The sequence below is a fragment of the Ovis canadensis genome, chromosome 20, assembly GCF_042477335.2.
Source record: "Ovis canadensis isolate MfBH-ARS-UI-01 breed Bighorn chromosome 20, ARS-UI_OviCan_v2, whole genome shotgun sequence".
Classification (NCBI taxonomy): Eukaryota; Metazoa; Chordata; class Mammalia; order Artiodactyla; family Bovidae; genus Ovis; species Ovis canadensis.
Genome location: NC_091264.1, coordinates 18,734,584 through 18,746,719, shown reverse-complemented (window position 1 = coordinate 18,746,719; position 12,136 = coordinate 18,734,584). Strand labels below are relative to the sequence as shown.

General features: G+C 44.2%; 1 protein-coding gene across 10 annotated transcripts in view; it reads right to left on the bottom strand.

The window, feature by feature from the left end:
• DST (dystonin) overlaps positions 1-12,136 on the bottom strand; it is a 525,807-nt gene that overhangs the window by 238,510 nt on the left and 275,161 nt on the right. The window contains exon 1 of one of the 10 annotated variants that reach the window (XM_069564069.1): positions 8,216-9,835. The exons of the other annotated variants lie outside the window; for them this stretch is intronic. Within the exon in view, the coding sequence (XP_069420170.1) occupies positions 8,216-8,917 (702 nt within the window). The 5' untranslated portion in view covers positions 8,918-9,835. Of the gene's footprint in view, positions 1-8,215; positions 9,836-12,136 lie in introns of those variants that run through there. 10 annotated transcript variants of the gene reach the window in all.

Here is a 12,136-nt window from a genome sequence, read left to right as displayed (position 1 = left end):
CTGCAAAGAGGGCACATGTATTTTGAAAATTGTTTCTCATTAAAAAACTGCCTCCCGAAAAGGAAGAGGTAAATAGAGGATTGAAGCAAAATAAAAGCTGATAAAATTCAAGTGCTGATGCTCTACATTAAGGGTCACCTTGAGCAAATGCTCATTTATTTCTTATTCAAATACAGGAGAAATTAACGTAGATTTAACTATTTCTCTTGTACAGCAAAGAATCTGAAGCTTTGACATGTCCTTCATTTAACAGAAAAGACAGCAGCATTTTAACGCTGATACACAGCCACATTCTGTGCAATTATTTTAGAACTAAATTTTCACAAACTGGTTATGAAATCCAAATGAAGACTAGAAAAAAAATACCCATAAATGCATTTTCATTTAAAAAGATGAAATGTTTCAGAAAGAAATGAGTTAAGTCAATTGTAAATGAAACGACCTTTAAGATCCAGAAAAATGGCACTGATGAACCTATCTGCAGGACAGGAACAGAGACACAGACACAGAGAAGGGAGTTGCAGGGGGGAGGAGGGGGGGCACGGACTGAGAGAGCAACAGCGACACTTACACACTACCACGTGTAGAACAGATGGCTGGCGGGAAGCTGCCACGCAACACGGGGAGTTCAGCCTGGTACCTGCAGGGGTGAGGTGGGAAGGGGGAGGGAGGCTCAAGACGGAGGGAATATACGTGTGTGTGTGTGTGTGTGTGTGTGTGTGTGTGTGTGTGTGTAATTATGGCTGATTCTCACTGCTGTACGGCAGAAACCAACACAATACTGTAAAGCAATTATCCTCCAGTTAAAAAATAAATTAACTTTTAAAAATCTATAGAGCAAAGCTACTACAGAAAAGGAGAAATATGTAGAATTATCCTAGTCTTTGATTCTACGTACAATTTTGTAGCTTAAGATTCATAGAAGACTTGGTTAAAGAAAAAACTTCTGAATAAATATTACATTTCAGTGAGGCAGACAGGATGAAGCACAAGCTGGAATCAAGATTGCCAGGAGAAACAATAACCTCAGCTATGCAGATGACAACACCCTTATGGCAGAAAGAGAAGAGGAACTACAGCGCCTCTTGATGAAAGTGAAAGAGCAGAGTGAAGAAGCTGGCTTAAAACTTAATTCAGAAAACTAGATCATGGCATCCGGTCCCATCACTTCATGGCAAATAGATGGGGAAACAGTGGAAACAGCGTCAGACTTTATTTTCTTGGGCTCGAAAAACCACTGTAAATGGTGACTACAGCCATGAAATTAAAAGACGCTTGCTCCTTGGAAGACAAATTATGATCAACCTAGACAGTATATTAAAAAGCAGAGACATTACTCTACTGACAAAGGTCCGTCTAGTCAAAGCTATGGTTTTTCCATGGGCTTCCTTGGTGCCTCAGACGGTAAAGTATCTGCCTACAATGCGGGAGACCCAGGTTTGATCCCTGGGTCAGGAAGATCCCCTGGAGAAGGAAATGGCAACCCACTCCAGTGCTCTTACCTGGAAAATCCCATGGACAGAGGAGCCTGGTAGGCTACAATCCTTGGGGTTGCAAAGAGTCAGACACAACTGAACCACTTCACTTCATGGTTTTTCCAGTGGTCATGTATGGATGTGACAGCTGGACTATAAAGAAAGCTGAGCGCCGAAGAATTGATGCTTTTGAACTGTGGTGCTGGAGAAGACTCTCTCTTGAGAGTCCCTTGGACTGCAAGGAGATCCAGCGAGTCCACCCTAAAAGATCAGTCCTGAATATTCACTGGAAGGACTGATACTGACACTGAAACTCCAACACTTCGGCCACCTGATGGGAAAAACTGACTCACTGGAAAAGAGCCTGATGCTGGGAAAGACTGAAGGCAGGAGGAGAAGGGGACGGCAGAGGATGAGATGGCTGGACGGCATCACCGACTCAACGGACATGAGTTTGACCAAGCTCCGGGAGTTGGTGATGGACATGGAGGCCTGGCGTGCTGCAGTCCATGGGGTCGCAAAGAGTCGGACACGACTGAGCAACTGAACTGAACTAAGGTTGCTATTCATGTATCATTCTAACATTTTGAGATGTTTCTGAATTACATCGTTCTGATACAATGGGAAGTCAATTAATAAAATATCCAACCCTTCTTTACTCAGAGGCTGATAATGTCACTTGTACACTATGCACACTCCTCCCCATCCTTCCCTCCTTGGCTTTTCCCTGCACACCACTGCCCTATTCACTGCAATTCCCCAAAGGATGAAAAGAAAAGGAAGGTGAAAAGAGGTCAGTCTGAACTAGTTTACATGGCTGTATGGCAGGGTGGGATGTCAAAATGACAAAATTCTCCCTTGATCCACAGTTTTGCTGTTATTCCAATGATCCCAGTCTAGCACATCCGAAAATATTAAAGGAAACTTTCAGAAATAAACAATTCTTAAGTCTTAAATGGCACCACGTTCTGAGTAGTGAGACAAAATCGTGCCCTGTCCAAGTCCGTCCCACCCCTAAGAGGAATCACCCTGCTAGTCACTTCATAAATGGTTCTTGGTTATCAGACTGACTATTGTGGTTTGACCACCTGATGTGAAGAACTGACTCATTGGTAAAGACCCTGACGCTGGGAAAGATTGAAGGCAGGAGGAGAAGGGGACGACAGAGGATGAGATGGCTGGATGGTATCACCGACTCGATGGACATGAGTGTGAGTGAACTCCAGGAGTTGGTGATGGACAGGGAAGCCTGGTGTGCTGAGGTTCATGGGATCGCAAAGAGTCGGACACGACTGAGTGACTGAACTGAACTGATTGTGGTTTCTCAGTGTGTGTATTCAAGGAGCGCTCATCTTCACAATGGCCCTGAGGTGCAAAAGCGATGCCAGTAACTCAGCTACTCCCCTCCTGTGCCTAGTTTACAAACTGACCTTCACTGTAAGCATTTAAGTACAGCAAAAGTACAGTGTATACAGAGAGGGTTGAGTGCTCTCCAGTTTCAGGCGCCCACTGGGAGCCTTGGAATGTGTCCCCTCACCATACAGAGAGTACCATGAAATCCATGGTCCGGATCCCCAAAACCGCTGGGGCATCTAAGCTTACAGCCACACCCCCAACATCTGTAATGAAGAAACGATGGGATGTGTTGGGGTTGGTTCCACGTATAACAGGCCCAGAATAAATGGTAGAGAAATCAAAGCAGACGGGGCTGGAGGGAGGGGTGAAAACACAGCACAAGGGTGTGCAGAATCTGCGGATTCGCAGGAATTGAAAGAGATGCACGCGGGGGAAGGTGGGGAAGTGGCAGCGGCTCTGAGCTCGGCTGGAGGCAGTCCCCGGCGAGACCCAAGCCCTCCCTCACCCCGGCAGAGAGGCCTGAGCAAGTCATCACGTTTCCCGAGGCTCCACGTCCTCATCTGTAACTGGAGCGAAAGACAGAACCATCTCATGATGCTTGAACAGCCCCATGGGGTGCCGAGCATGCAGCAGGGCTCCACAAACACCATGCCTATTAATAGTCGTGTCATCAATCAGCCCCACATCCTCCCTTTCTGGAAAGGGGAGCCGAGACCTGGAGAAATGCAGGAGGCATCCAAGGCACCCGGCTCTCTGGCAGCAAGGCCTGGTGGGAACTCACACCTCCTGCCTCCGGGCCCGTGATCCACACCGCTTGTCAGAAAACACATGATGAGGGGAAAACGAGGGTGATGCTGGTTTTCAGAATTTAATGTGGTTTTCATGAAATGCATGAGAGGGTGCCTGAAACATATGCCGTGTTCTCACATTCCACCAGAAGATACTGTCATTCCGTTAAATCCAGGGTAAGGCTTCATCTGGGGATGACTCCACCACCCCAAGGACCACTTGAGAACATGAAATGAGTGCCCTGGCCACAGTCTTGACTGTCGGAATCACCAGCTCGCAGTGATCCAGTGTATTAGGATCACTGGAGTTGACACCCAGCCACCTATATACATACTTTTTTTTTTTTTTTTAATTTATGTGGCTGCACTGGCTTGCAGCTGCAGCATGCAGGATCGTGCAGCTGGAACATGCAAACTCTTGCTTGCGGCATGCAGGATCTAGTTCTCTGACCGGGGATGGAACTTGGGTCCCCTGCACTGGGAGCAGAGTCTTAGCCACTGGGTCATCAGGGAAGTCCTACAGCTTATTGCTTAAGAGCTCCTTAGGTAACATTTATATGTGGTCAGTTAGAAAAACAACAACCCATAAAACAGAAAATAACCACCTTTGTGGAGATCAGCATCACAAGATTATGAAGAAATGGGACTTGTGAAACTCAAGGAGGAAGAAAGCGTTGTGGGAACAGCTCAAGGGCAACAGCAAGCTCCTCGTCACAAGTCCAGGGAGCATGTGTGTCAGACAAAGAAGGGGCCCCTGAGCTCATCACACCCTGCGCCTAAACGTGCTGCGCCCTGGCCACTCTGTGGGTAACACTCACCCTCCCCAATGAACATCAGCGCTTAGAAACATCAACCTCTGCCCCAAGCTCACAGCATCTCCTTTACAGCTCTTGACAGTTCATGTGGGATGCTAAGCCATCATTTAACTCAGCTACTCCCATCTACTGCACTGCCTTAAGGATCTTATTTAACCCAAGTTTCCATTTCTTAGTTCCAGAAAAGAGGAACTGTGTGTTTCACCCATTTAATACAGTTCTATTTAATACAGTTCTATTTAATACAGTTCTTAAGAATGATCAAAAGACAATGAATCTGAAAGCGTTTTCCGCTTCCAAAGCAATATGCGACTCTGCGATACTTCTGTTTTCACTTACACCTCCTTACCCTAGAAAGCTATAACATACTATGACATTTACATCCAGTACGTGCCCAAGGAGAGTCAGCTGAACCCCCTTCTCAGAGCCCCAGAGCCTGGAAGACCACCCAAGGTCAGCTGATGGGGCAAGGATTAAAGGGGAGGTCAGCTGGTCACCTAGAGCAAGAATGACAAATATCACAGGAACCAGGAAGATCAAGGCAGAGGCCTAAAGTAAGTCTAAGCTGAAGAAAACTTCAAAGAATTGTACACTATTCCATTTGGAGATTAACTCAAACATCACTGAGCCCAATCCTTACACATAACTGAGTGTAAAAGTGACTCAAATACAGAAGAAATGAAAAAGATTTTGAAGGGACTATGTCTTGCAAACAAATGCTGGCTAACAGGACACTGAAGGGGCTGAGAGCTCTCATGTCCATCCAATTCTGAAATGGAAAATGGAGAATCCAATACAAAATAAAGAGCCATGCACAGTTCTAACCAAAGATAATTAAGCAGAGTCCACCTCCAAGGTTCTGGGAAGAACACAGTGACAAAGAGCAGCAAGCTGTTGGTCTGATTCAGTCTGCCACAGAACCGTCTTTATCTGGACCACAGCAAAGTGAGACGTCAAAATCCTCAGATAAAATAAGGACTGAAGTGAAGTGAAGTGAAGCTCAGTCGTGTCCAACTCTTTGTGACCCCATGGACTTTAGCCCACCAGGCTCCTCCGTCCATGGGATTCTCCAGGCAAGAGTACTGGAGTGGGCTGCCATTTCCTTCTCCAGGGGATCTTCCCGACCCAGGAATCGAACCCAGGTCTCCCTCATTGCAGGCAGAGGCTTTAACCTCTGAGCCACCAGGGAAGCCCAAAATAAGGACTAGCCTGCATTAAAAAGTCCACAAATACACGCTGGAGACAGTGTGGAGAAAAGGGAGCCCTCCTGCACTGTGGGGGGGACATAAATTGGTATAGACACCATGGAGAACATGGAATGGAGGTTCCTTTAAATGGAGGTTCATTTAGAGAAGGAAATGGCAACCCACTCCAGTATTCTTGCCTGGAGAATCCCATGGATGGAAGAGCTTGATGGGCTACAGTCCATGGGTCACAAAGAGTTGGACACAACTGAGCGACTTCACTTTCACTTTAAAAACTAAATACAGAGCTACCATATGATCCAGGGATCCCAAGCCTGGGGATATATCCAGAGAAAACTATAATGCGGAAAGATACAGGCACCCCAGTGTTCACTGCAACACTGTTCACAACGGCCGCGACATGGGGACAGCCTAAGCACCCACCAACAGGCAGATGGGTAAAGAGGATGTGGCAAATACACACACATGCATATATGTTAGAGTACTCATATAAAAAGAGCAAAATAATGCCATTGTAGCAACATGTGTGGACCTAGAGATTACTGTATTAAGAGCAGTAAGTCAGACAAACCCATGACTGCACTTCTATGTGGAAGCTAAAAAAATCATACAAATGAATTTGTTTATAAAACAGAAACAGACTCAGATACTTCGACAACAAATTTATGGTTACCAAAGGGGAAAGGGGGGGGAGAATAAATTATGAACTGGGATTAACGTACACACACTAGTATACATATAACAGATAATTAACACGGACCTGCTGTATAGCACAGAGAACTCTAGTCAATATTCTGTGAGAAAGTGGAAGTGTTAGTCACTCAGCTGTGCATGACTCTTTGCAACCCCAGGGACTGTAGCCCGCCAGGGTCCTCTGTCCATGGGATTTCCCAGGCAAGAATACTGGAGTGGGTAGCCATTCCCTTCTCCAGGGGATCAATATTCTGTAATAACCTTAGGGAAAGAATCTGAAAAAAAAAATGGTTATAGGTATATGTCTAACTGAACCACTTTGCTGTACATCTGAAATGAACACAACATTGTCAATCAACTACACTCCAGTATAAAATAAAAACTGTTTAAAAAGTGAAAGAATAAGACTATTCATTCCATTTGGCATTCCCATAGATGTGAGCCTTTGCTAAGTACCTCCATACCACAACTATTTAACAAATCTGGTTGACAGGTTTATGACCTATTTTCACCTGTATTTTCCATTGACGTTTCAAAAATCATTAGCTACACAAAGTATAAAGAAGGGCTAAAGTCCTTGGCATGAAGATAACTCAAGGGGGGGAAAAGGCTTATGTACCACTTAAGAAACAGATGTTAAGTTTCCACTCATCAAAACATGTAAGGCTTCCCTGAAGCCAAATTGTGCAAATAAAAAAGCAAAACAAAAAACAGACGGAAAACATATGTGAGCAAAGCCAAGCGGTTACGTTCATAAACACATAGCAACCAAGCAGCTTGCTTTCACACTGACCTCCACGTCAGACCTACACGGATAATGGACTAGACCGGATGCTTTCTTTTTCAATGTAACCAGTGTAAAATGTGAACAGAAAGCGTGACATAACGCTGACAAGGATGGGGGTGGACGCAAACAGGAACCAGCTTCAGGAGGGCCAACGAAAGCCAATGACGACCACGCACACTGGCCCGAATAAAGCTGCATCTGGTCCCTGGGCAAAGAATCTCTGCCCAACAATACGATGACTTTGCCACAAATGTTTCATATCACATTTAGCTCTTATTTCTGGATTTTTTTCTTAAAAGGCAAAGTCATCAACTTAAAGAAAAACTCATCAACTGTCAACTACTAACATGTATAGGACATTGCTTGGGTGATGGGCTTCTCGGGCAAGTATATCAATATTTTACATTTTAAAGACAAGTAAAAATCCCAGAGAAGTAACTCTGCCTAATGCTAAATATCTGTGTTAGGAATAAAGATCGCAACTTCCTGGCAGTCTGAGTCATAAGCAAATTCCTATGACCCGCTGTCCAAGTGAGTTCTGATTTTAGACTTGGCTGGAGAGGAACTCATGTATCAGAGAGAACAGATTTAGTCAGTTTTATCTGTGCCTGCTGCCCCCAAAACACAAACACACATGGAATTGAAAGCAGTTATGTGAGTGTCCCTATGTATGGACACAGAGAACTGGAATTTGTGTTTTGTATCAGCAGTCAAACTTACGGATCAGCAAGTCCAGACTGACTGATCACTGCAGTGTCTCCTCCTTACATCCGTCTTGTCAAAATTGTCTTTTTTATTTAACTATTGTTTGCCAAGGCTATTCCATTGGAAAAAACAGGAAACGTTAACTGCAGAAATTCAAAAGACGTGCCAAGTCTTCCAATAACAACAAAAATGTAAAGGCTTTAAAATAAAATCATGATTAAAGAATGCATCACAAAAAATAAAATCACAGTCCAACCTGGTGAAATGCATCAAGAGCTTTCACAGAGATGACCGTAAAGAGAGCATCCACAAAGGACAAGCTGCAGAACCCCCAGCAGCTACGTGTACCTGGAGTCCTTACACGGCGAACTCAGGACCCGGCTGTACTTACCTCCTCTGTGTCCTTGGAAGGGAAGGACATACTATCACAGAGGGAAGGACATCTCTTTTTTCCAAACTGGAAATGGTGTGCTTCCTGAAGGCAAGATCTTTCCGTGTTTTGCTTTTCTTGAATACTGCTGTCATTTTTGGATGGATCTTCAGAAACCCCACCATTTTCAAGTGATCTCTCTGTACCACAGTGAATGGAACTTAAGCTGGCTGCCTTTTGCGAAGAAAAGCCACCCGTTTTTCTCTGGAATGTTCTTTTTCTTGTGTGGACATCATCAAAGTGGTCCTTCCTCTTTGCATGGTAGGGGGTGCTGTCTTTTTCTGAAACCCTTTCCTCTGGTTTGCTGACTCTGACTTGGGTTTCCTGATGTTGAGAAGGGCCCCCCGGGTGACACTGACCACTCGCCGTCTGGGGCTGGACCCCTGCCTGCAGAGTGAGGCCAGGGCTGGCCCCTACCTCCTGCGCCAGCCCCCGAGCCTGGGGGGCTGCCTGTCCCCCGGAGAGCGGGCGGGCGCTTCTCTTCCCCTCATCATCAAGCCGAGGCCCTCCTGACTCTAAGTCATCTGCTGCTTTCTTAGTCAGGTCCCGTCTAAAGTATTTTCTTCTTCCAGCAGAGTACTTTTCAGGTCTCAGAGGAGCTTTGGCAGGATCCAGATACTGTTCTTCTTTCTCGGCTCGCACACATCCACAGACATTCCCCATTTGATTTGCAGAAACTCACAGCTGCACAGAGTCCCTCATTTCAAAAGCCGGTGCTTCCTCAGATCTCCACGCAGCCTAACTCCTCAGACTTTGTGACCATCCTTTTCAGCGTGAGGCCATCTTGCTCATGAGAAAGGCACCCGCAAGAAACGCCGTGGCATCCTGCCCGGCCAGCCCTGGGTCTCATTAGACGCCGTGGCTTATTTCTGGCCAGCAATCCTCTTAGACAAACATCACTGCTCACTGTCAAATGACATGCTGATGAGCTTTCAAGGCAAACCCTTAGCCTTGTTGCACAAAAACATTCTGACCCTCGCTTTCCTTTCGGTCTTCTGAAATGTAGTTATACTACCCAAGTCTGCTCTAACCTTTGGAACGACTGGCGATGCGAAAAATCTGAGCGCAAACAGAAAGCAAATACCAGTCAGGAGACGTTTAGCAAAGTGCCTTTCAAACTTAGTTCCAAAGTGCCTTTCAGATTTAGTTTCAGAGACTCCTGACTGTACAACTTTTTTACTTAAGAAACACAAACAAATGTTGGCACTTGCCCCAAAAACTAGGCTCAGAAACCTCTATAAACTCTATTAAGACTAATTTAAAAACAGCAACCACACACACGCAAAAAACCAAAAGAACAAAAACAGAGTGATCCACAGCTGAAGGAGAGAGAATACATGCTAAATTCCTACAACATTCTAGTCAAATCATTTCTAAAATCAATCCCTTTAAATAGCTTGTCGTATTTTTCATATGACAAATTTCCAAGCCATTTCTCTTTCTATGATCATTAGCATTTTCATATGAGTAGCTTGATAAATTTTATGATTTCAAGCTTGAAACACTTAGCCAAAAGAAACACCTGTGTGTTCTTACACATGACTTAAGGCAGTTGAACTTTACATGGAACTTTTATACTTGTACCCTAGTTAAATATTATGCAGTTTTACCATGGCTGTGCAGTATAAATAATAAATCAGAATGGAGCCTGATGACCCAAGGTGTGCCTCTTTCTAAGACTGAGTCACTGATATGGTAAAAAGGAAATTAGTATCATATGACTAGTCTTACACAAAAGTTAAAATCAGCTGACTAATTAAAAAAAAAATTGGTAACTGACTTTCTCTAGATTGTCTTTAGACTGATCCAAAAATGGAACTCATATTTTTCTAAACGAAGCTATTCAATTAAATAGTCAAGTTAGCAATGTGCCTGATAATTGTCACTGACAGACGTGCATGGTGAGGTTTTCCTTAAACATTTCAAGAGGAAATTAAACAATCTCTATCAGAAAAAAGAATTATATCCTAGAAGACAAGCTGGTAAAAATAAAGCTTCCGGCTGGTTTGCTTTTAATTTATTCTCAATGTCTTCATTGGCACTGGGACGTTTTTCAAGAGAACTTAGAAGTCAGTGGCTGGCGTGAGCACTAACACAACAAAGGTACACCCACTAACTTGCACTTCCTTCCAGCCCCACCAAGCCCAGAAGCTGCCCCTCTTCAGGCCACTGCACACTGCTGTCCCCCACCGGAAACGGCTCCACTGCAGTCTCTGCCTGGTTAGCTGGCATTCACCTTGCAAAGCCTGTCTACAACATCAGGGCCAATTTCCTTTATTCTCTAAGACCTTCCTAATCCCACCGAAACACACCCTCCTCTACATCCCTACTTTTATTTATACTGTGACAGATTCAACAGCCCAGATTATAGTCAGTATTACAAACATTCTCCCAATACACAGAGCAACACTCTTCCATCATCTTGGTGAGACAGACTGGGATCTGGGACCCTTTGTTGCAATACTTGCACCTGAGCAACCCTCTCCTGGAGCAACAAAATACAAAGAAACCGCATGGGACTAAACCTGACTGCATGCACACAGCTGGGGCAAATTCTGGGCAAAAGATACAGACAGACCGGAAAACCCAATCGCCACTTTTGAAGAGCCCAGAGCAAAAGCAAGGTACTGAGCATGCCCCCTGCACACACCACCACCAAAGGGGTGGGCACACCACCTGAGCCACGCCTCCAGCCCAAGCCCCGGTCAGGCCCCCACCCTGACCCCACGTGAAGAAGGCGCTCATCCCACCTCAGGGACAGAGCAGGGAACCTGTTCTCACTTTCCATGCTGCAGCCAGGAGCCCCCAGAAAGCCCTGCCTGAATTTCTTATCTGGCCTCTCATCGACTGCCATTGATTAAGGAGGCCAAGAACCCTAGTCGGTTACATAGTATCTCTGGACCTAGCATAGGGTAACTCACACAAGATTACTGTACTGGCAACACTTAACCTTCAGACTGCCCAGCTATAACAGACAGTCAATTTGTGATGCTCAAATAAAACTTTTTAAATCAATAAATAAATTGGTCTTCTGAAATCACTTCCCTTATTTATGCAAAGTATAGAGGAGAAAAACGTCCCAGTCATGTTGAGTGAGGATGATTACCACTGCTATAAATAGCCTTCTGTCTTGGCATAAAAAATCATTCTAATCTTAAAGTATCATAGGATTAAAAGTATTTCTTTAAATAAAAAGGAACATTTCTATTCTATACGAAACATTGAAATGCTCCATTTTAAATAAACCTTGATCTAATTTTAAAATACTGGTGATAATCTAACAGTCATAATATCTTGTAATGCAGGTCCTAAAATACACTGGATTTCATAAAATATGCCACAGGATCATATTAAAAGCAAAAGCCTTGGGAGTTTGGGATTAGCACATGCATTACCTATTATATACAGAATGGATAAACACGGTCCTACTGTATAGCACACGGAGCCATACTCAGCATCCTGTGATAAACCACAATGGAAAAAAACATGGAAAATACTGTGTGTGTGTAAAACGGAAACATTTGGGGAATAGCAGAAAGTAACGTGTTACAAATCAACTATTTTTATATAAAAAATAAATTTAAAAAAAGAAACAAGACTTATGTTGGTACTTTTCTGGCTGGTCCTCTTCTCAAGGCCTCTAGATGAAAGTGAAAGTGGAGAGTGAAAAAGTTGGCTTAAAGCTGAACATTCAGAAAACAAAGATCATGGCATCCAGTCCCATCACTCCATGGGAAATAGATGGGGAAACAGTGGAAACAGTGTCAGACTTTATATTGGGGGGCTCCAAAATCACTGCAGATGGTGACTGCAGCCATGAAATTAAAAGACGCTTACTCCTTGGAAGAAAAGTTATGACCAACCTAGATAGCATATTCAAAA